The 21131-nt window shown below is 44.2% G+C and overlaps 1 protein-coding gene across 2 annotated transcripts in view; it reads right to left on the bottom strand.

Moving 5' to 3' along the window:
• LOC140199685 (rab3 GTPase-activating protein catalytic subunit-like) overlaps positions 1–21131 on the bottom strand; it is a 71570-nt gene that overhangs the window by 12917 nt on the left and 37522 nt on the right. The window contains exons 1-3 of one of the 2 annotated variants that reach the window (XM_072262166.1): positions 9411–9462; positions 2621–2758; positions 2091–2318 (exon numbers count right to left, since the gene is read on the bottom strand). In XM_072262166.1, coding sequence (XP_072118267.1) covers positions 2091–2318; positions 2621–2758; positions 9411–9425 — 381 coding nt within the window. In that variant the 5' untranslated portion in view covers positions 9426–9462. Of the gene's footprint in view, positions 1–2090; positions 2319–2620; positions 2759–9410; positions 9463–21131 lie in introns of those variants that run through there. The other variant, XM_072262165.1, reaches the window with a different exon arrangement.

The raw sequence follows: 21131 nt of genomic DNA, 5'->3' as shown, positions 1-21131 counted from the left end.
TAGCCCTCTGCAAGTCATAGCTGGTTTCCTGGTACAGGCCTGGGACACCAGACTTGAATGCCATACATCTAGCCTTCAGTAGACGACGCATCTCCTGGTTCATCCACGGCTTTTGGTTTGGGAATGTACAGCAAGTCTTTGTAGGCACATACTCATCCACACAAGTTTTAATGAAGTTTGTAACAACTGCAGCATACTCATCCAGACTCAATATAGTCTGAATACAGTCTAGTCCACCGATTCAAAGCAGTCCTGTAGGCACTCCTGTGCTCCCCTTGTCCACACCTTCTTGGTCCTCACTACTGGTGCTGCAGTCTTCAGTCTCTGCCTATACTCAGGGAGTAGAAGTACAGCCAGGTAATCAGACTTCCTGAAGTGAGGGTGTGGAATAGTATGGTAGGCATTCTTGATGGTGGTGTAGCAATCATCCAGCGTGTGCTGCCTCTAGTATTGCAAGTGATCTGTTGATGGTAATTCTGATCTCTCTCAGAGGACTAGTGTGTGTTCCCATTCTGAAGTCCACAATCAGTTTTTCGGTCTTACTGACGTTGAGTGCAACTTGCTTCTACGACACCATTCAACAAGCTGATGTGTCTCACTCCTGTACACCCTCTCTGATTTGATACCCAGTTTTTGGTCCAATTCAGCAAATTAGATAGAGTTGAATGCTGGACAAAACCTGTGGCCTTAGAGAGTCGCCCTGGAAAATACCTGAGTTTATTTTGATAACGGTGTTTGTTTCTTTTATGGTTGTTAACAAATAGGGTGATTATAGTGTGATAATGCTTCGTCAAACGTTGTACAAATTTCACAAAGTTTTGGGTGTAGTTTATATATATTAAGAACTTCAATTAACTGAGAATTTGGGACAGAATCAAATGCATTTTGGTAGTCAGTTTAACAACATGAAAATTTTCTGCTTTTTCACCCGGCTTCACTTAGAATTACAGAATCTATTCTTTACACCCTTTCATACCCTTACAGCTTCCTATCTACTCTTCTGTAAATATACTGTGGTTATCTAAGTGAGTGGTGCTTAGTTGTGAGGTGTATGATGTTTTATGTATAGTTTGAAAACAAGTAATCGTACAATATTTTGACGGGTCATTTGTAATTTCTCCTTTGGATAAGAGATACATTTTACCTTCTGTCAAAAACTTCCAAATTTTAAGAAAATTGTTCATAAGTTTCATTGGTACATATGAAGTCAAATAATTTTTTTTATATACAAGACCATAAGACTAAGACACAGGAGCAGAATTAGGCCATTTGGCCCATAGCGTCTGCTCTGCCATTCAATCATGATTGATCCCTTTTTCCCTTCCTCAGCCTCCTCCCCGTAACCTTTGATGCTGTGGCCAATCAAGAATCGATCAAGCTCTGCTTAAAGACACCCAAAGATCTGGCTTTCACAGCTGCCTGTGGTTATAAACCTCACAAATTCACCACCCTCTGGCACTTAAGGCAGAGACAGATATGTTCTTGATTAGCCAGGGTATCAAAGGTTATGGGGAGAAGGCAGCAGGGTGGGGATGACTGGAACAATTGGATGAGCCCCTGACTGAACGGTGGAGCAGACTCGATGAGCCAAATGGCCTACTTCTCCTACTTTTTCTTATGGTCTTGTCCCAGACTTCCCCACCGTGGGACACATCCTTTCCGCATCTACTCTAAGCCTTTAAACATTCGTAAGGTTTCAATGAGATCCCCCTCATCCTCCGAAATTCCAGTGAGTACAGACCCAGAGCCATCAAACATTCCTCGTATGATAACTCTTTCATCCTTCTGAACTGCAACAAGTATGATTATTATCACAACTTTTCTAGTTGTGGGTATTATTACAATTACAATAATATTACAGAACCTGCTTTTGTTTACTTCCCATTCCAACATTCTGCTTACGCCTGTCTTAGTTTTATATGCAAGTTCCTTTCTGCTCTCCAATTTATACTTAGCTTTTGGTCCACAATTATTTACTAGTATCTTTCAGGTGGGCTGCAGTCTTCCTTCATATTTCCTTCTACCTTTTTTACGCTATTTTTACTTTCCTTCATTACATTATTGTTAAAGTTAGAATTTGCCAGTCGTACCTTCTCAGCCTCCCTTGTGTCATCAAAAAGATGCCTTTGTCGTCGAGCAGGAGTTGGCTTTGCTGTTTCCCATACTTCCACCCACATGTTACCAGGGATTTTCATTCTGGGACTCAACTCTCCCCTGAGAACCTTGTCACCTACTTCATCAGTGAATTCTTCTTCAACATAATCACGTGGAGAGTACCACCTCACAAAATCTTCCAAACAACAGCCTGGATTTGCAGCCTAATAAACAAATCAAATGGGTCATAAAGTTATTATTCTACACTTGAGTTACATTTTGTTAAATAAGTAAAATTCATAGTTTGATTTTCATTTACTTTAACATTATTTTATTTAATACTGGTCAATAAAATCAATATATTATGCTTCTACCTAATATCCTTTCCTCCAAATGTTGCTGAATATTATTGTCCCATCCTATACAGATCACAAGGGGTCTAATAGATACCCAGAAGTAGAGGGGAACTTCAGCTAGTACTTACTAAGCATAAGGATGTGGACAAAATTATCAGAAGGAATTTTACCTTGAAGGATTCCATGTCTGACAGCAAACAAGTCCTCTGCATTCTAGCACACAGATGTGCTCCTTCAGCTGAAGTTCCCAGTTTGGCTAATACCTCTGATTGTTCTTCTAAGACATCTTCTGTCATTGGTGCTGGTTCCTGATAGAGAAAAGTTTTAGTAAATTAAGCTTTGATTCCTATGATGTGCAAGGAAGGAGATGTGGGAAGGAGAAGACAAGACATAGGAGCAGATTTAGGCCATTCAGCCCATCAAGCCCACTCTGTTATTTCATGTCTGATCCCAGATCCCATTCAACCCCATACACCTGCTGTCTCACCATATCCCTTGAGGACCCGACCAATTAGGAATCTATCAACCTCTACTTTAAATATACCCACGGACTTGGCCTCAACTGCAGTCGGTGGCAGAGCATTCCATATATTCACCACTCTTTGGCTTAAAAAAATAATTCCTCCTTACTTCTGTTCAAAAGGTCGCCCCTCAATTTTGAGGCTGTGCCCTCTAGTTCTGGATACCACTACCATAGGATACATCCTCTCAACATCCACCCTATCTAGTCCTTTCAACACTCAGTAGGTTTCAATGAGAGCTGCCCACATTCTTCTAAATTCCAGTGAGTACAGGCCCAAAGCTGCTGAACACTCCTCATATGTTAACCTCTTCAATCCCAGAATCTTCCTGTGAACCTCCTCTGGACTCTCTCCAATGACAATACATCCTCTCTGATACAAGGAGCTCGAAAATGTCGACAATACTCGAAGTGTGTCCTGTCTACTGTCTTATGAAGCCTCAGCATTATCTCCTTGCTTTTATATTCTATTCCCCTTGAAGTAAATGCTAACATTGCATTTGCCTTCTTTATCACAGACTCAACCTGGGACTCTTGCACGAGGACTTCCAAGAACCTCTGCACCTCTGATGCTTCAATTTTCTCCCCATTTAGATAAAAGTCTACACTATTGTTCCTTTTACCAATATGCATTCTCATACATTTACGGACAAGGTATTCCATCAGCCACTTTATTGCCGATTCTTCCAATTTGTGCAAGGCCTGCTGCAATCACATTGCTTCCTCAACACTACCTACCCTGCACCTATCTACATATCATCTGCAAACTTTGCCACAAAGCCATTAATTCCACTATCTAACTCATTGACAAACAACATGAAAAGTAGTGGTTCCAATACTGATCCCTGAACACCTCTAGTCACGGGCAGCCAACCAGAGAAGACTCCCTTTTATTCCCACTCATTGCCTCCTGCCTGTCAGCCATTCCTCTGTCCATGCCAGTATATTTCCTGTAACACGAAATGATTTTATCTTGTTAAGCAGCCTTATGTAAGGCACTCTATCAAATGCCTTCTGAAAATTAAGTAAATGACACCCACTGCCTCTCCTATCCAGACGGAATATAAGGTGTTGTTCCTCCAACCTAAGTGTGGTGTCATCGCAACAGTGGAGGCGGCCATGGACAGACATATTGGAATGGAAATGAGGTGGAATTGAAATGGGAGGTGGCACTGGGAGGTCCCACTTTTTCTGATGGACAGTGCATAGGTGGTCGGCGAATCCAGGGCCCCAAACAGTCATACCAGGTGAGGCGACACTTCACATGTGAGTCTGTTCGGGTCATATACTGTGTCCAGTGCCACTAGTGTGGCCTCCTGTAAATCAGTGAGACCTGACATAGACTGGGAGACCACTTCACTGAGCACCTATGCTCCGTCTGCCAGAAAAAGTGGGATCTCCCAGTGGCCACCCATTTTAATTCCACTTCTAAAATGTCTATCCATGGCCTCCTCCACTGTCGTGAGGAGGCCACACTTAGGTTGGAGGAACAACACCTTATATTCTGTCTGGATAGCCTCCAACCTGGTGGCATGAACATCTTTTTCTCAAACTTCTGGGAATTCACCCCCACCTCACCATTCCCCATCCCCTTTACCCTCTCTCACCTTATCTCCTTGCCTGCCCGTTGCCTCCCACTGGTGCTCCTTCCCCCTTTTCTTTCTTCCATGGCCTTCTGTCCTCTTCCATCAGACTCCCCTTTCTCCAGCCCTGTATCTCCTTCACCGATCAACTTCCCAGCTCTTTATGTCATCCCTCCCCCTTCAGGTTTCACCTATCACCTTGTGTTTTTCTCTCCCCTCCCCACACCTTTTAAATCTACTCCTCAGCCTTTGTCCCCTCAGTCCTGATGAAGGGTCTGGCACGAAGCATTGACTGTGTCCCTTTTCCTTAAATGCTGCCTGGTCTGCTGAGTTCCCCCCAAACCTCATCCTTAATAATGGTGTCCAACACTTCCCCAACCACTGAAGTTAGGCTTACTGGCTTATAATATTCTCTCTTTTGTCTTCCTGGCTTCTTAAAGAGTGAAGTCATTTTCACAATTTTCCAGTCCTCTGGGACCATGCCAGAATCAAGTAATTCTTGAAAGATCATGATTAATGTAAACGGTATCTCGTCAGCAACCTCTTTCAGGATTCTGGGCTGTAGTCCGTCTGTCCTAGTGACTTACCACCCTAAGACCTTTTTAGTACATTTTCCTTTGTAATAGCAATGGCACTCATGCCTGTTCCTTGATACTCACGGTCCTCTGGCATACAGCTAGTATCTTCCACAGTGAAGACTGATGCAAAGTGCTCATTAAGTTCATCTGCCATTTCTTTGTCCCCCATCACTACCTCACCAGCATCATTTTCCAGGGGTCCAAAATCAACTCTCACCTCCCTTTTATTCTTTATGTAACTGATAAAACTTTCACTACCCTGCTTGGTATTATTAGTTACCTTGCCCTCATCTTTTCCCTTCTTAAAGCTTTTATAATCGGGTTTTGTTGGATTTTAAAAGCTTCCCAATCATCCAACTTCCCACTCATTTTTACTACCTCATATGCCCTTTCACTGGCTTTTATGCAATCCTTAATTTCCTTTGTCAGCCACCGTTGCCTAGCCCTGCCATTACAGAACTACTTCTTCTGTGGGACGTAAGTGTCATGTGACTTGTGAACTATATCTAGAAACTTCAGTCACCTCTGATCTGCCATCATCCCTGCCAGTATCCTCCTCCAATCCATCCGGGCAAGCTCCTCTCTGATACCTCTGTAATTCACTTTATTCCATTGCAATACTGATACATACGAGTTATGCTTCTCACTCTCAAATTGAAGTATGAATTTAATATTATCATTACCTCCTAAGGGTTCCTTTACGTTAAGCTGACTAATTAAAACCTGGGTTATTACACATAGCCATTCTAAGATAGCCTTTGCATTAGTAGGCTCAAGCACAAACACAAGCTGCTCTTAAAAAGGCATCTCATAGGCATTCAACAAATTTCCTCTCTTGTGATCTGACACCAACTTGATTTTCCCAATCCCCTTGCATATTGAAGACCCCCATTACAATTGTCTCATAATCCTTATTACAAGCCTTTTCCAGCTTCCTTTGCAATCTCAAACCCACATCTTAGTTACTATTTGTAGGCCTATAATGGTTTTTTCCCACAATGGTTTTTTCACCCTTGCAGTTTCTTAACTCCACCCAAGATTCAACATTCTCTGACCCTACGTCACCTCTTTCTAAACATGTAATTCCATCTCTTACCAACAGGGCCACACCACTGCCTATGCCTTCCTGCTTGTCCTTTCGCTACAAAGTATACCCTTTGATCTCAACCATGATCACTTTTCAGCCACGACTCATGATACTCATAATGTCAGACTGACCAATCTCGAATTGATCCACTAGTTCATCTACCTTATTCCATAAGACATAAGAGCAGAAATAGGCCATCTGGCAAATTGAGTCTGCTCCACCATTCAATCATGGCTGATCCTTTTTTTTTTTTCCCTCATCCACAACCCTAGTTCCTGGTCTTCTTGATGCCATGTCCAATCAAGAACCTATCAATCTCTGCCTTAAATACACCTAACGACCTGGCCTCCACAGCTGCATATGGCAACAAATTCCACCAAATCACCACCCTTTGCCTAAAGAAATTTCTCTGCACCTCTGTTTTGAAAGGGCGCCCCTCTGTCCTGAGGCTATGCCCTCTTGTCCTAAGATTCTCCCACCATAGGAAGCATCCTTTCCACATCTACTGTCTAGGCCGTTTAACATTTGAAAGGTTTCAATGAGATCCCTCCTCATCCTTCTGAATTCCAGTGAGTACAGACCCAGAGCCATCAAATGTTCCTCGTATGATAGCTCTTTCATTCCTGGAATCATCCTTGTGAACCTCCTCTGGACCCTCTCCAACACCAACAAATCTTTTCTCAGATGAGGGGCCCAAAACTGTTCACAATACTCAAGGTGAGGCCTCACCAGTGCACATTTATTTCTACTACCAAAGTGCATGACCATGCATTTTCCAACATTGTATTTCTTGCCCATTCTCCTAATCTGTCTAAGTTCTTCTGCATCCTGCCCGTTTCCTCAACACTACCTGACCCTTCACCAATCTTCATATCATCCGCAAGCTTGGCAACAGAGCCATCTATTCCGTCATCTAAATCATTCATATACAGCATAAAAAGAAGTGGTCCCAACAGCGAACCCAGCGGAACCCAGGCAAAATATTCATTTTAATAGAATTGCTTCAGCCAATAAATGATAAAGAGAGGGGTGACCAATTTGATACTGCCTTCTTAACATAAATCAGAAGTGTAAAAAAATTTTCTCTAAAAAGGAATTTATAATTCCTAGTAATTGTTACGCCCAATTAAGTAAATTGATTTCTTACAATTTTAAAAGGAAGTTAGCATTAATACCAAATTATTGAAAGGAAAAAGTTCACTCTTATTAAAATCCTGAAAACTGACTAAAGCAGGAGAGTAAAGAAAGTAGAGAAGGTAAAGAAGACTCCACATTAGAAAAGTAGAGCAACAGGTCATCAGCATAAAGCAAAACTTTGTGGGTAATACCCCTCTTTAAAATACCAGTGATATCATCTGTGAAGGGGTCCTGAATAACCCCCTGTAAACTGCGCTGAGAGAGAGAGAGCAAGAGAGAGATTTACCACCGATATATTGTTTTAGAACATAGAACATAGAATAGTACAGCACAGTACAGGCCTTTCGGCCCACAATGTTGTGCCGACCCTCAAACCCTGCCTCCCATATAAGCCCCCACCTTAGATTCCTCCATATACCTGTCTAGTAGTCTCTTAAACTTCACTAGTGTATCTGCCTCCACCACTGACTCAGGCAGTGCATTCCACACACCAACCACTCTCTCAGTAAAAAACCTTCCTCTAATATCCCCCTTGAACTTCCCACCCCTTAGCTTAAAGCCATGTCCTCTTGTATTGAGCAGTGGTGCCCTGGGGAAGAGGCGCTGGCTATCCACTCTACCTATTCCTCTTATTATCTTGTACACCTCTATCATGTCTCCTCTCATCCTCCTTCTCTCCAAAAAGTAAAGCCCTAGCTCCCTTAATCTCTGACCATAATGCATAGTTTCTAAACCAGGCAGCATCCTGGTAAATCTCCTCTGTACCCTTTTCAATGTTTCCACATCCTTCCTATAGTGAGGTGACCAGAACTGGACACAATACTCCAAGTGTGGCCTAACCAGAGTTTTATAGAGCTGCATCATTACATCGCGACTCTTAAACTCTATCCCTTGACTTATGAAAGCTAACACCCCATAAGCTTTCTTAACTACCCTATCCAACTGTGAGGCAACTTTCAGGGATCTGTGGACATGTACCTCGAGATCCCTCTGCTCCTCCACACTACCAAGTATCCTGCCATTTACTTTGTACTCTGCCTTGGAGTTTGTCCTTCCAAATTGTACCACCTCACACTTCTCCGGGTTGAACTCCATCTGCCACTTCTCAGCCCATTTCTGCATCCTATCAATGTCTCTCTGTAATCTTTGACAAGCCTCTACACTATCTACAACACCACCAACCTTTGTGTCGTCTGCAAACTTGCCAACCCACCCTTCTACCCCCACATCCAGGTCGTTAATAAAAATCACAAAAAGTAGAGGTCCCAGAACAGAATCTTGTGGGACACCACTAGTCACAATCCTCCAATCTGAATGTACTCCCTCCACCACCACCCTCTGCCTTCTTCAGGCAAGCCAATTCTGAATCCACCTGGCCAAACTTCCCTGGATCCCATGCCTTCTGACTTTCTGAATAAGCCTACCGTGTGGAACCTTGTCAAATGCCTTACTAAAATCCATATAGATCACATCCACTGCACTACCCTCATCTATATGCCTGGGCACCTCCTCAAAGAACTCTATCAGGCTTGTTAGACATGATCTGCCCTTCACAAAGCCATGCTGACTTTCCCTGATCAGACCATGGTTCCCTAAATGCCTATAGATCCTATCTCTAAGAATCTTCACCAACAGCTTTCCCACCACAGACGTAAGGCTCACTGGTCTATAATTACCCGGACTATCCCTACTACCTTTTTTGAACAAGGGAACAACATTCGCCTCCCTCCAATCCTCCGGTACCATTCCCGTGGACAATGAGGACATAAAGATCCTAGCCAGAGGCTCAGCAATCTCTTATCTCGCCTCGTGGAGCAGCCTGGGGAATATTTCATCAGGCCCCGGGGACTTATCTGTCCTAATGTATTTTAACAACTCCAACACCTCCTCTCCCTTAATATCAGCATGCTCCAGAACGTCAACCTCACTCATATTGTCCTCACCATCAAGTTCCCTCTCATTGGTGAATACCGAAGAGAAGTATTCATTGAGGACCTTGCTCACTTCCATAGCCTCCAGGCACATCTTCCCACCTTTATCTCTAATCGGTCCTACCTTCACTCCTGTCATCCTTTTTTTCTTCACATAATTGAAGAATGCCTTGGAGTTTTCCTTTTTCCTTTGGGCCTTCTCATGCCCCCTTCTTGCTCTTCTCAGCCCCTTCTTAAGCTTCTTTCTTGCTTCCCTATATTCCTCAATAGACCCATCTGATCCTTGCTTCCTAAACCTCATGTATGCTGCCTTCTTCCTCCTGACTAGATTTTCCACCTCACTTGTCACCCATGCTTCCTTCACCCTACCATTCTTTATCTTCCTCACTGGGACAAATTTATTCCTTACATCCCACAAGAGATCTCTAAACATCGACCACATGTCCATAGTACATTTCCCTGCAAAAACATCATCCCAATTCACACCCGCAAGTTCTAGCCTCATAGCCTCGTAATTTGCCTTTCCCCAATTAAAAATTTTCCTGTCCTCTTTGATTCTATGCTTTTCCATGATAATTATAAAGTCTCTGTTTTGAAAAGAGAGAGAGAAAGAAAGAGAGAGAGAGATGAAGACTAACTGTTGGACTGTCACCTTAAGGCACTGGAAGTAACTTTTGGATTTCTGCTGAGTTGGAGAGAGAGATGGCACCAAGCAGCTCATGAGTTGCTATGGTAACCGAGGACAGTTATTTGATGGACAATCGATGTTATAATTTTTTGGCAGTGTGTTGATACTTCCCAAGGACATGACATGCTAGTGTATTTCTCACACAGACAAAGGAAGGAGGAGTTATTTGAGTGACAGTTGATGCTCAGCACGGGAAGATAAAGCAGAAGGTCAGATGATAGACCTCAGACACATGTTTGGACACTGAATGAACTTTGTTGTGCCCGCAGGAAAAGTGGGTTTTTGGAGGATCGATCAGTGGCTCTTGCAGTGAAAAGGAAAGGGGTTGACTGGTGGGGAGTTGTTCATGTGTCCACCCTTGCCTGGGTGATAGCTCCACCACAGAAAACCGGTCCCCTTTGTTGTGATCACAGTCGGTGACTTTTAAAGGATTTCAGAGGACAACGAGAAGATCAACGGCGTCAGCTCACCTGAAGACTCAAATCTCTCCCTCTCTCCCTTTCCATCACTACTCAACTCAATACCACAAACTGAACTGAACTTTACTCATCATTGTAAGACTGTATCTTTTTACCCCTAGACTTAAAGAAGCTTGGTTTTTCACATATAGTTCCACACTTACTGATTTACTTACTTAATCATTGCTAACCTGTTTGATTTATCTACATTTATATTACTGTATTGCATAGTTACTAATAAATATTATTAGTTAATAGCAATACTGGACTCCAAAGTGTTTTCTATTTCTGCTGGTTCTTTATTCCCGTCACGGGGTACGTGACACATCAGATTCCCGGATAGCAATAGCTAAAGGTTCTAAGACAAAATCAAAAAGCAAAGAACTCAAAGGACAACCTTGTCTAGTTCCACGATGAAGTTTAAATGGTTTAGAGTACTGAGAGTTAGTAAGAACCCAAGCGGAGGGAGATAAATAATTTAATCCATTGAATAAAATCCGGCCCAAAGTTTAATTTTTCTAAACTTTTAAATAAATAATTCCATTCAACCCAATCAAAAGCTTTCTCAGCATCTAAGGATATCACACATTCCAAAATCTCTTTAGAAGGAGAATAAATAACATTCAATAAATGACGAATATTGAAGTGGGAGTATCGATTTTTGATAAATCCAGTCTGATCATCAGATATAATAGATGGCAAAACATTTTCAATCCTACGAGCCAAAAGTTTAGGTAAAATTTTAGTATCAACATTAAGTAAGGAAATAGGTCTATAAGAGGAGCATTCAATTGGGTCCTTATTCTTTTTAAGAATAAGCGAAGTAGAGGCATCATAAAAAGATTGTGGCAACTTACCTAATTTAAAAGAGTCAGAAACGACTGAATATAAACGAGGTATAAGCAAAGAGGAAAAAGCCTTATAAAACTCTCCAGAAAATCCATCAGGACCCGGAGCCTTCCCCGAGCGCAAAGAGTGAACAACTTCGGCAATTTCCTTATAGGAAATAGGTTGATCCAACAATTTTCGAATATGATCAGAAAGTGTAGGAATGTTTAATCGATCTAAAAAATTATTCATTAGAGTATTATCTTTAGGAGGATCAGAACTATAAAGTTTAGAATAGAATTCTCAAAACGCATCGTTTATTTCTAAATGATCAGATGTTTTATCACCATTAGCAGTACAAATTTCTTTAATTTGATGTTTAACTATAAAGGTCTTTAATTGGTTAGCTAATAGTTTATCCGTTTTATCTCCATGAACATAAAACTGATTTATCTTTTAAAAGTTGCATTTTAATTGGATAAGTTAAGAGCAGATCATATTTAGTTTTAATTTCAACACATCTTTTATATAAAACAGGATCTGGAGCCAAAGCATATTTTGGGTCTAATTGGTTCAACTGATTGGCTAATTCAATTCTCTCCTTATTAAATTTTGTCTTAACACTTGCGGTAAAAGAAATAATTTGACCTCTAATGTAAGCCTTAAAAGCATCCCATAAAATAAGCCCAGAAGTCTCTTCCAGCATATTTTCTTCAAAAAAAAAATTCTCTCTAAAAATTTTTAAAAATCTTTATCTGATAACAAAATTGAATTAAAATGCCAGAATCTGTTTATTTGGGAGACACCCAGATTTAAAGATAAAAACACAAGAGCATGATTTGAAACAGCAATCTCTTTATATTCACAGGACTGAACTAATCGAATGAATTGGCTATCAACAAAAAAATCCAATCCTGGAATATGTATGATGAACATGAGAAAGAAAATAAGCACTCTTTATCTGCTGGATGCAAAAAACACCAAACATCAACAACATCACATTTCATTAGAAAAGACTTGATAAAGGAGGCAGATCTACTGCAAGTCAATCGTTTAGAAGAAGAACGATCTAAAAAAGGATCTAAACAACAGTTGAAGTCTGCTCCTAAAACCAAAGAATATAAACTTAAATCTGGTAAAAGCGAAAAAGAAGGTTCAAAAAAGCCTGGATCATCTATATTCGAGACATACAAATTAGCAAAAACCATTAATTTATTATCTAATTTCCCTGAGACTATAACAAAACGCCCATTGGTATCAGACACTACATTATGTTGAACGAAAGAAACTGAACTGTCTTTAAGAATCAAAACTCCTCTTGCCTTAGCCCCAAAGGAGGAATGGAAAGCTAAATCCTTCCAAAGTCTGAAAAGACGTAAATGATCACATTTATGAACATGTGTTTCTTATAAAAAAAAATTGAGACATTCAATTTCTTAATATAATTAAATATCTCATTACGTTTCGCAGGATGGTTTAATCCTTTCACACTAAAACTAAGTAAATTAAAAATATGGTCCATTTTAAATATTGCTTAAAGGAGATGTTTGAATAAAAACCACTGGAATATATATTAAATCCAAACAATGAGCTTTAAGAAAAAATAACCAAGCAACAAATGAAGATAAGAGAACCAAACAGCTGATAGAAAAAAAGAAAACCACCTCCCGCCCAAAGACAGAAAATCGACCAAAGGGCAGTCAACAGCTAAACCTAGCATTTCCTCCCAAAACAATTCACTGGCTGAGCTCCCAAAATTTTTTTTTCAAGGCAAAACTGCATTCCAACAAGACACAACAAAAAAAAGCAAAATTAAACATATTTTAAAAACCTCAAAAAATTATAGTATAAAAATATTAGAAAAAAATATGAAAGTTCGAAACATATTAACTTAGAGAGTATTAACTCAATTAGCGATCTGAAGGTCGTGAGTTCAAGCCCCAGCCGAGGTAGCATGTTGTGTCCTTGAGCAAGGCACTTAACCACACAGTGCTCTGCAATGACACTGGTGCCAAGCTGTATCGGCCCTTTCCCTTCCCTTGAACAACATCGGTGTCGTGGAGAGGGGAGACTTGCAGCATGGGCAACTGCCGGTCTTCCATACAAACTTGCCCAGGCCTGCGATCTCGAGAGTGAAGACTCGCAAGACTAACGGATGTCTCTGAATTAGAAGCCTCATCTGGAATATAAGTACAGCATTCCTTTCCTATGACAGCACATATCCCTCCTTTCTCTGCTAGCAATAAATCCAATGCCATCCTATTCTGTAAAACTACCATGCTCAGAGCTACTATTTCAGTAGTTAAATCCTTAATCTGGGTCTGGACATCAGTTAAAACCTTAGCAGTACAATTCGCCAACTCTCCCAGTGCAGCTGCCAACTTGATTACTTCTTGCGAATTTCAGGCTGTCCCATAGAAAGGAAAGCTATCATCCAAAATCTCTCGCTCTCTGTAATTCCTCTCCTATTCCGTTCTAGCTGAGTATGATGAGAAACGCTGGCTAATGAATATATAGAGGGTACTACATAAGCTAAGTAGCAACATCCCGTCCAATTTCTCGCCATGATAGTTCCCTTGTCATCATAAGGCCCTGAGAGCCATGGAGATGCCTTCTTACCACATACCCAATAAGTTCCATTAACAGCGTACAGAGAGGGATCAGTCCTAATTTCTGTACAAGAGCTATTTCCCAAAAACGTTTCCTCTATTCCTCCAGTACAGCAATAACAGGTCCCATTTACCTTACTCAGGGTATGGGCAAGTTCTACAGACGGTCTCTCAACCACTTCTGTAGGTATGCTGCTGCTATTCATCCTTCGTAGTCGAAGATGACCATGGCTTCAAAGTCAAATGGGAGATTGGTGGCTGTGGGTCCGGAGGTGACTGATGAGGCCAATCCGGGCCCTGAAGGCTCGCCCACATGTGGGACACAAGTGGGTGGGTGCTGTCGTGGCAGTGGATGCTGCTCGGGCCTTGCACACAGCACGATTTCGTTGCGTCTCAATGATGCGCCTGTCTTCAGCTGCACAGGCTCCTGTGGTGATCTTGCTGCGCCTAGCTGGACGGTCAAGGGCAAGCGTCTCCCACGTGTTGATGTCGACACCCAGGCCTTTGAGGGACGCTTTGAGGCAGTCTTTGTAACGTTTCTTCTGCCCCCCAACTGAGCGCTTGCCCTGACACAGTTCTCCGTAAAGCAGCTGCTTAGGCAATTGGCTGTCTGGCATTCTGACCACATGTCCAGCCCACCTGGCTTGGGCTTTCAGCAGGAGGGTGTAGACACTGCAGAGCCCAGCTCGTTCCAGGATTTCCGTGTCGGGGACTTTGTCCTGCCACCTGATGTGGAGGAGTCTGCGGAGACAGCTCAGGTGAAAGTGGTTGAGCTGTTTGGCGTGTCTGCTGCAGACAGTCCAGGTCTCGCTGGCGTAAAGGAGGGTGGTAAGGACCACTGCACAGTAGACCTTCAGTGTGGTGGTAAGGCTGAGTCCTCTCTGCTCCCAGACGATCTCGCGGAGTCTCCCAAAGGCGGCACTGGCTTTGGCAATCCTGTTGCTGACTTCAGCGTCTATGTTCACTGCACAAGAGAGTATGCTGCCCAGGTAGGTGAAGTTGTCGACTGCCTGGAGGCTCTGGCCCTTCACCGTGAAGCACGGCTCCTGGTATGGCTTTCCTGGGGCAGGCTGGTACATAACTTCGGTCTTTTTGGTGCTGATAGTGAGACTGAAGTTGTCGCAGGCTTGTGAGAAGCAGTCCATTTCACGCTGCATCTCCTGCTCTGCGCTGGCATTGAGTGCGCAGTCATCAGCAAACAAGAAGTCTCTGATGACAGTCTCTTGCACCTTTGTAACTGCCTGCAGGCGCCTAAGGTTGAACAACCTGCCGTCAGTCCTGTACCTGACGTGGATTCCTTCTTCGTAGTTATGGAAGGCATCTGTCAGCATGGCAGAGAATACCATACTGAACAGAGTTGGGGCAAGAGCGCAGCCTTGTTTGATGCCATTTGTCACTGGGAAGGCCTCCGACTCGTCGCCGTCATCCAGAACTTTCACCATCATACCGTCGTGGAACTGCACGTGGACGATTGTGATGAACTTGCTGGGGCAGCCAAACTTCTCCATGATCTTCCACAAGCCTTCTCTGCTGACTGTATCGAAAGCCTTGGTTAGATCGACAAAGGTCACGAAGAGGTCGCTGTGTTGCTCCTGGCATTTTTCCTGGAGTTGGCGCACAGCAAAAATCATGTCCGCGGTCCCACGTTCAGCACGGAAGCCACACTGGCTTTCTGGGAGCAGACCTTGCTCAAGATGTTGGAGAATGCGGTTGAGCAGGACACGGTTGTCGCAAGACTGGCGGTTGCCTTTCCTCTTGTAGATGTGGACTATGCTGGCATCTTTCAGCTGTTGCGGGACCTGTCCCATTTTCCACATGGACTGGAAGAGTACAGTCAGCTTTTGCATCATGACAGGGCCTCCTGCTTTGTATACCTCAGCAGGGATTGCATCGGGTCCTGGCGCTTTGCCACAGGAGAGTTGCTTCACTGCCTTCCTGACTTCATCTACTGTGGGAAGGGTGTCGAGGTTCTTGTTGATCTCTACCTGGGGCAGGCGGGCAATGGCCTCATCGTTGATGTCGGCAGGGCGGTTAAGGACATTGTTAAAGTGCTCAGCCCACCGATCCAGAACCTGCTTCTTCTCTGTCAGCAGCTGCGTCTCATCTGCGTTGAGGAGGGGTGAGGAGCCGGAGGACTGGGGTCCGTATACAGCCTTAAGCGCATCATAGAAGCGCTTTATGTCGTGGCTGTCTGCATAGCCCTGGATTTCATCGGCCTTCTTGCTGAACCAGCTGTCCTGCATCTCGCAGTCTTTTCTGCACCTTTCTTCTTGCATTGGTAAAGGCATCTTTCTTGGCTAGCAACGTGGGGTCGTTCTGATGCGCTCTGTAATGTTGATGTTTCTCCGTTAGTGGTGCCTGTATTTCTTCATCATTCTCATCGAACCAGTCTTGGTTTCTTCAGGTTGCTGGTCCGAGATGTTCGAGGGCGGTAGTGTAGACAGCGTCTCTGAAGGCCGTCCACTGTTCCTCAACGCTGGTCCCGTCATCCTGTGGTGTGTCTGGCAGTCTGCCTTCAAGGTCATCGACGAATTCTTCTGCAACCCTGCCGCTTTTCAGCTTGGAGACATTCAGTCTCTTTGCAATCTTCTGCCCTTGGGGTCTTCTCATGGGCAGAATGCGAAGCCTGAACTTGGACACAATAAGGCAGTGGTTGGTCCAGCAGTCAGCACCACACATGGCTCTCGTCACTCTGACATCCATCCTGTCCCTCTTCCTGGTGATGATGTAGTCAATCAGATGCCAGTGCTTCGAGCGTGGGTGCATCCATGACGTCTTCTTATGGGTGGGTAGGCGGAACAGGGTGTTGGTGATGACAAGGTCGTGTGTCGCACATGTCTTGAGGAGCAGAAGGCCGTTGTTGTTACACTTGCCAGTGCCGTGTCTTCCAATGATCCCTTCCCAGGTTTGGTAGTCTGTCCCAACTCTGGCATTGAAGTCCCCGAGAACAATGAGCTTCTCTGACAACACACATAAAAGTTGCTGGTGAACGCAGCAGGCCAGGCAGCATCTCTAGGAAGAGGTGCAGTCGACGTTTCAGGCCGAGACCCTTCGTCAGGACTAACTGAAGGAAGAGTGAGTAAGGGATTTGAAAGTTGGAGGGGGAGGGGGGAGATCCAAAATGATAGGAGAAGAAAGGAGGGGGAGGGATGGAGCCAAGAGCTGGACAGGTGACAGGCAAAAGGGATACGAGAGGATCATGGGATAGGAGGTCCGGGAAGAAAGACAGGGAGGTGGGGGGGGGACCCAGAGGATGGGCAAGGGGTATATTCAGAGGGACAGAGGGAGAAAAAGGAGAGTGAGAGAAAGAATGTGTGTATAAAAATAAGTAACAGATGGGGTACGAGGGGGAGGTGGGACATTAGCGGAAGTTAGAGAAGTCAATGTTCATGCCATCAGGTTGGAGGCTACCCAGACAGAATATAAGGTGTTGTTCCTCCAACCTGAGTGTGGCTTCATTTTTACAGTAGAGGAGGCCGTGGATAGATATGTCAGAATGGGAATGGGATGTGGAATTAAAATGTGTGGCCACTGGGAGATCCTGCTTTCTCTGGCGGTCAGAGCGTAGATGTTCAGCAAAGCGGTCTCCCAGTCTGCGTCGGGTCTCGCCAATATATAAAAGGCCACATCGGGAGCACCGGACGCAGTATATCACCCCAGCTTCTCTGACTGTGGGATTGCTGAGATGAGGGCGTCGAGTTCTTCATAGAACTTGTCTTTAATGTCATCCGGGTTGGTCATGGTGGGAGCGTAGGCACTAATCAGCGTAGCACTCTTCTTGTTTGCAAGTGGGAGCTGAAGTGTCATCAGGCGGTCGTTGATGCTCTCTGGGTGCTTGGTGAGTTTACGGGCGAGGTTAGAATTGATGGCAAATCCTACGCCTGCTTCTCGTCATTCAGCGCTGCTGCGACCGCTCCAGAAGAATGTGTATCCACAACTATGTTCTGTCAACTGGCCCTTGTCTGCCAGGCGCGTTTCACTGAGAGCTGCTATGTCCACGTTGTAGTGAGCTAGCTCTTTTGCAACCAGTGCAGTTCTTTTCTCTGGTCTGTCTGCCTTGATGTTATCTCGCAGAGTTCTCACGTTCCATGTGCCAAGGTTGAGCACCATCACTTTCTTCTTCACTGTTGTAGGTCGACCACTATGAGGGACCCCACCAGCCGCGGTAAGCTGGCCAGGGTGAAGTGAAGCAGACTATGTTTGAGGCACCTTTTCTAGCCCCTTCCTCCATGGAGGTGAGCAGAGCGATCCTAAAGAGGGCTGCTCAGACACCCAGGGGGCTGCCGAACTCAAATGCTGCTTTGGTCCAGTAGAGAGCGACCTTATGCCCTGGGCCGCCTGTGTGCAGGTTTGTGACTACAGCTTCCAGTGTATCCGTACCTGCTGCTTCGTCACTCCATCGCCACAGGACTTTAGGTTGCGCGTTGGGTTTGAAGTCATGACTTGCGCTTGACTTGGATTAAAGTGAGGGAGAGTTGCGCAGGTCGTCAGCCTCACTCTCTCGTCCCGGCCTATCTGGACCCAGTGGCAGGACATAGTCGAGACGGCTGGAGATAGGTCAGGATGCAGTGCATGGCCAGCAGTGTTCTGTGTGTCTCACTGTGCCCTTAGCGCTCCACGACGCATTGCTGAGAATCGCCTTTCTGCCCGTTGAACCAGTGATGGTTTCTTCCGCACAGTCCGCCGAATCCAGCCTTCACACGCTAGGTTGACAAGCCCTGAGTGTTGTGGGTCTACGGCGGCTCTTGCGGCGTGCTCGCAAGCCTCCCTACCCATTGTTGGGCATCCTCATCCGCCTTTGCAGCCGTTGGGAGATGTCTCCTCTTCCGCCTGCTCCGCCGTTGGGATGATCACCTTGGTTACTGGGCTATGGAAGTGGGCTCTGTAGGTATACACAAATGCCATCCCTTAAAACAGAGACACCCACAATTCTGGGTTGTTTTACATCCTGATATCCACCATTGATCCAAAAATGGATCTGAGGATTTACTCAAAGAATTCATAAATCTCACAGATAACACCTCACTACAGAGAATCCAGGATGGTTTGTTGCCTCCCGGGTGCCAGGGTCAAGGATGTCTCTGATCGCTTGCATGATATTCTGAAGTGGGAGGGTGATCAGCCAGATGTCGTGGTGCCCATCGGTACCAATGACATAGCAGGGAAGAGTGAGGAGGTCCTGGAGAGTGAGTACAGAGAGCTTGGTAGGAAGTTGAAAAGCAGGACTTCGAGGTTGGTAATCTCAGGACTGCTATCTGTGCCACGTGCCAGTGAGGGTAAGAATAGGATGCTCTGGAGGATGAACAAGTGGCTGAGGAACTGGTGTAGGGGGCAGGCTTTCAAATTTCAGGATCACTGGGACCTCTTCTGGGGCAGGTGGGACCTGTACAAGAGAGATGGGTTACACTTGAACTACAAGGGGACCAATATCCTTTCAGGGAGGTTTGTTAGTGCTGTTGGGGAGGCTTTAAACTAGATTTGCAGGGGGATGGGAACCAGAGTGCCAGAGCTGACAGTGGGGCTGGGGTGAAAATAAATTATGTTAAAAGTTCAAGCAAAGCCGCAAATAGAAAGATTGTGAGTGGTGGTAAAAATTTTCTGAGGTGTATATATTTCAATGCTAGGAGTATTGCGGGGAAGGCAGACGAGTTGAGGGCGTGGATTGACACGTGGAATTATGACGTTATAGCAATTAGTGAAACTTGGCTACAGGAGTGGCAGGACTGGCAGCTTAATATTCCAGGGTTCTGATGTTTCAGATGTGATCGAGGCAGAGGAATGAAAGGTGGGGGAGTAGCATTGCTTGTTAAGGAAAATATTACAGCAGTGCTCAGGCAGGACAGATTAGAGGGCTTGTCTACTGAGTCCTTATGGGTGGAGCTGAGAAACAGGAAAGGTATGACCACATTAGTGGGGTTGTATTATAGACCACCCAATAGTTAGTGAGAATTGGAGGAGCAAATCTGCAGAGAGATAGCAGGCAAATGCAGGAAACATAAAGTTGCGGTGGTAGGGGATTTTAATTTTCCACATATTGATTGGGACTCCCATACTGTTAGGGGTCTAGATGGGTTAGAGTTTGTAAAATGTGTTCAGGAAAGTTTTCTAAATCAATATATAGAGGTGCCAACTAGAGGGGATGCAATATTGAATCTCCTGTTAGGAAACTAGTTAGGACAAGTGACGGAAGTGTGTGTAGGGGAGCACTTTGGTTCCAGTGATCATAACACCATTAGTTTCAACTTCATCATGGATAAAGATAAATCTGGTCCTAGGGTTAAGGTTCTAAACTGGAAGAAGGCCAAATTTGAAGAAATGAGAAAGGATCTAAAAAGCGTGGAATGGGATAGGTTGTTCTTTGGCAAGGATGTGATCGGTAAGTGGGAAGCCTTCAAAGGAGAAATTTTGAGAGTGCAGAGCTTGTATGTTCCTGCCAGGATTAAAGGCAAAGTGAATAGGAATAAGGAACCATGGTTCTCAAGGGATATTGCAACTCTGATAAAGAAGAAGAGAGAGTTGTATGACATGTATAGGAAACAGGGAGTAAATAAGGTGCTTGAGGAGTATAAAAAGTGCAAGAAAATACTTAAGAAAGAAATCAGGAGGGCTAAAAGAAGACATGAGGTTGCCTTGGCAGTCAAAGTGAAGGATAATCTAAAGAGCTTTTACAGGTATATTAAGAGTGAAAGGATTGTAAGGGATAAAATTGGTCCTCATGAAGATCAGAGTGATCGGCTATGTGAGGAACCAAAAGAAATGGGGGAAATCTTAAATGGGTTTTTTGCGTCTGTATTTACTAAGGAAACTGGCATGAAGTCCATGGAATTAAGGGAAACAAGTAGTGAGATCATGGAAACTGTACAGATTGAAAAGGAGGAGGTGCTTACTATCTTGAGGCAAATTAAAGTGGATAAATCCCCAGGACCTGACACAGTGTTCCCTTGGACCTTGAAGGAGACTAGTGTTGAAATTGCAGGGGCCCTGGCAGATATATTTAAAATGTCAGTGTCTATGGGGGAGGTGCTGGAGGTTTAGAGAATGGCTCATGTTGTTCCGTTGTTTAAAAAAAGATCGAAAAGTAATCCTGGAAATTATAGGCCAGTAAGTCTGACGTCGGTGGTGGGTAAGTTATTGGAGGGAGTACTAAGAGACAGGATCTACAAGCATTTGGATAGACAGAGACTTATTAAGGAGAGTCAACATGGCTTTGTGCATGGTAGGTATGTTTGACCAATCTATTGGAGATTTTCGAGGAGGTTGTC

Source organism: Mobula birostris, chromosome 6 (assembly GCF_030028105.1).
Source record: "Mobula birostris isolate sMobBir1 chromosome 6, sMobBir1.hap1, whole genome shotgun sequence".
Lineage (NCBI taxonomy): Eukaryota > Metazoa > Chordata > Chondrichthyes > Myliobatiformes > Myliobatidae > Mobula > Mobula birostris.
The sequence above is the reverse complement of the archived record's forward strand: the minus strand, read 5'-3'. Positions and strand labels throughout refer to the sequence as shown.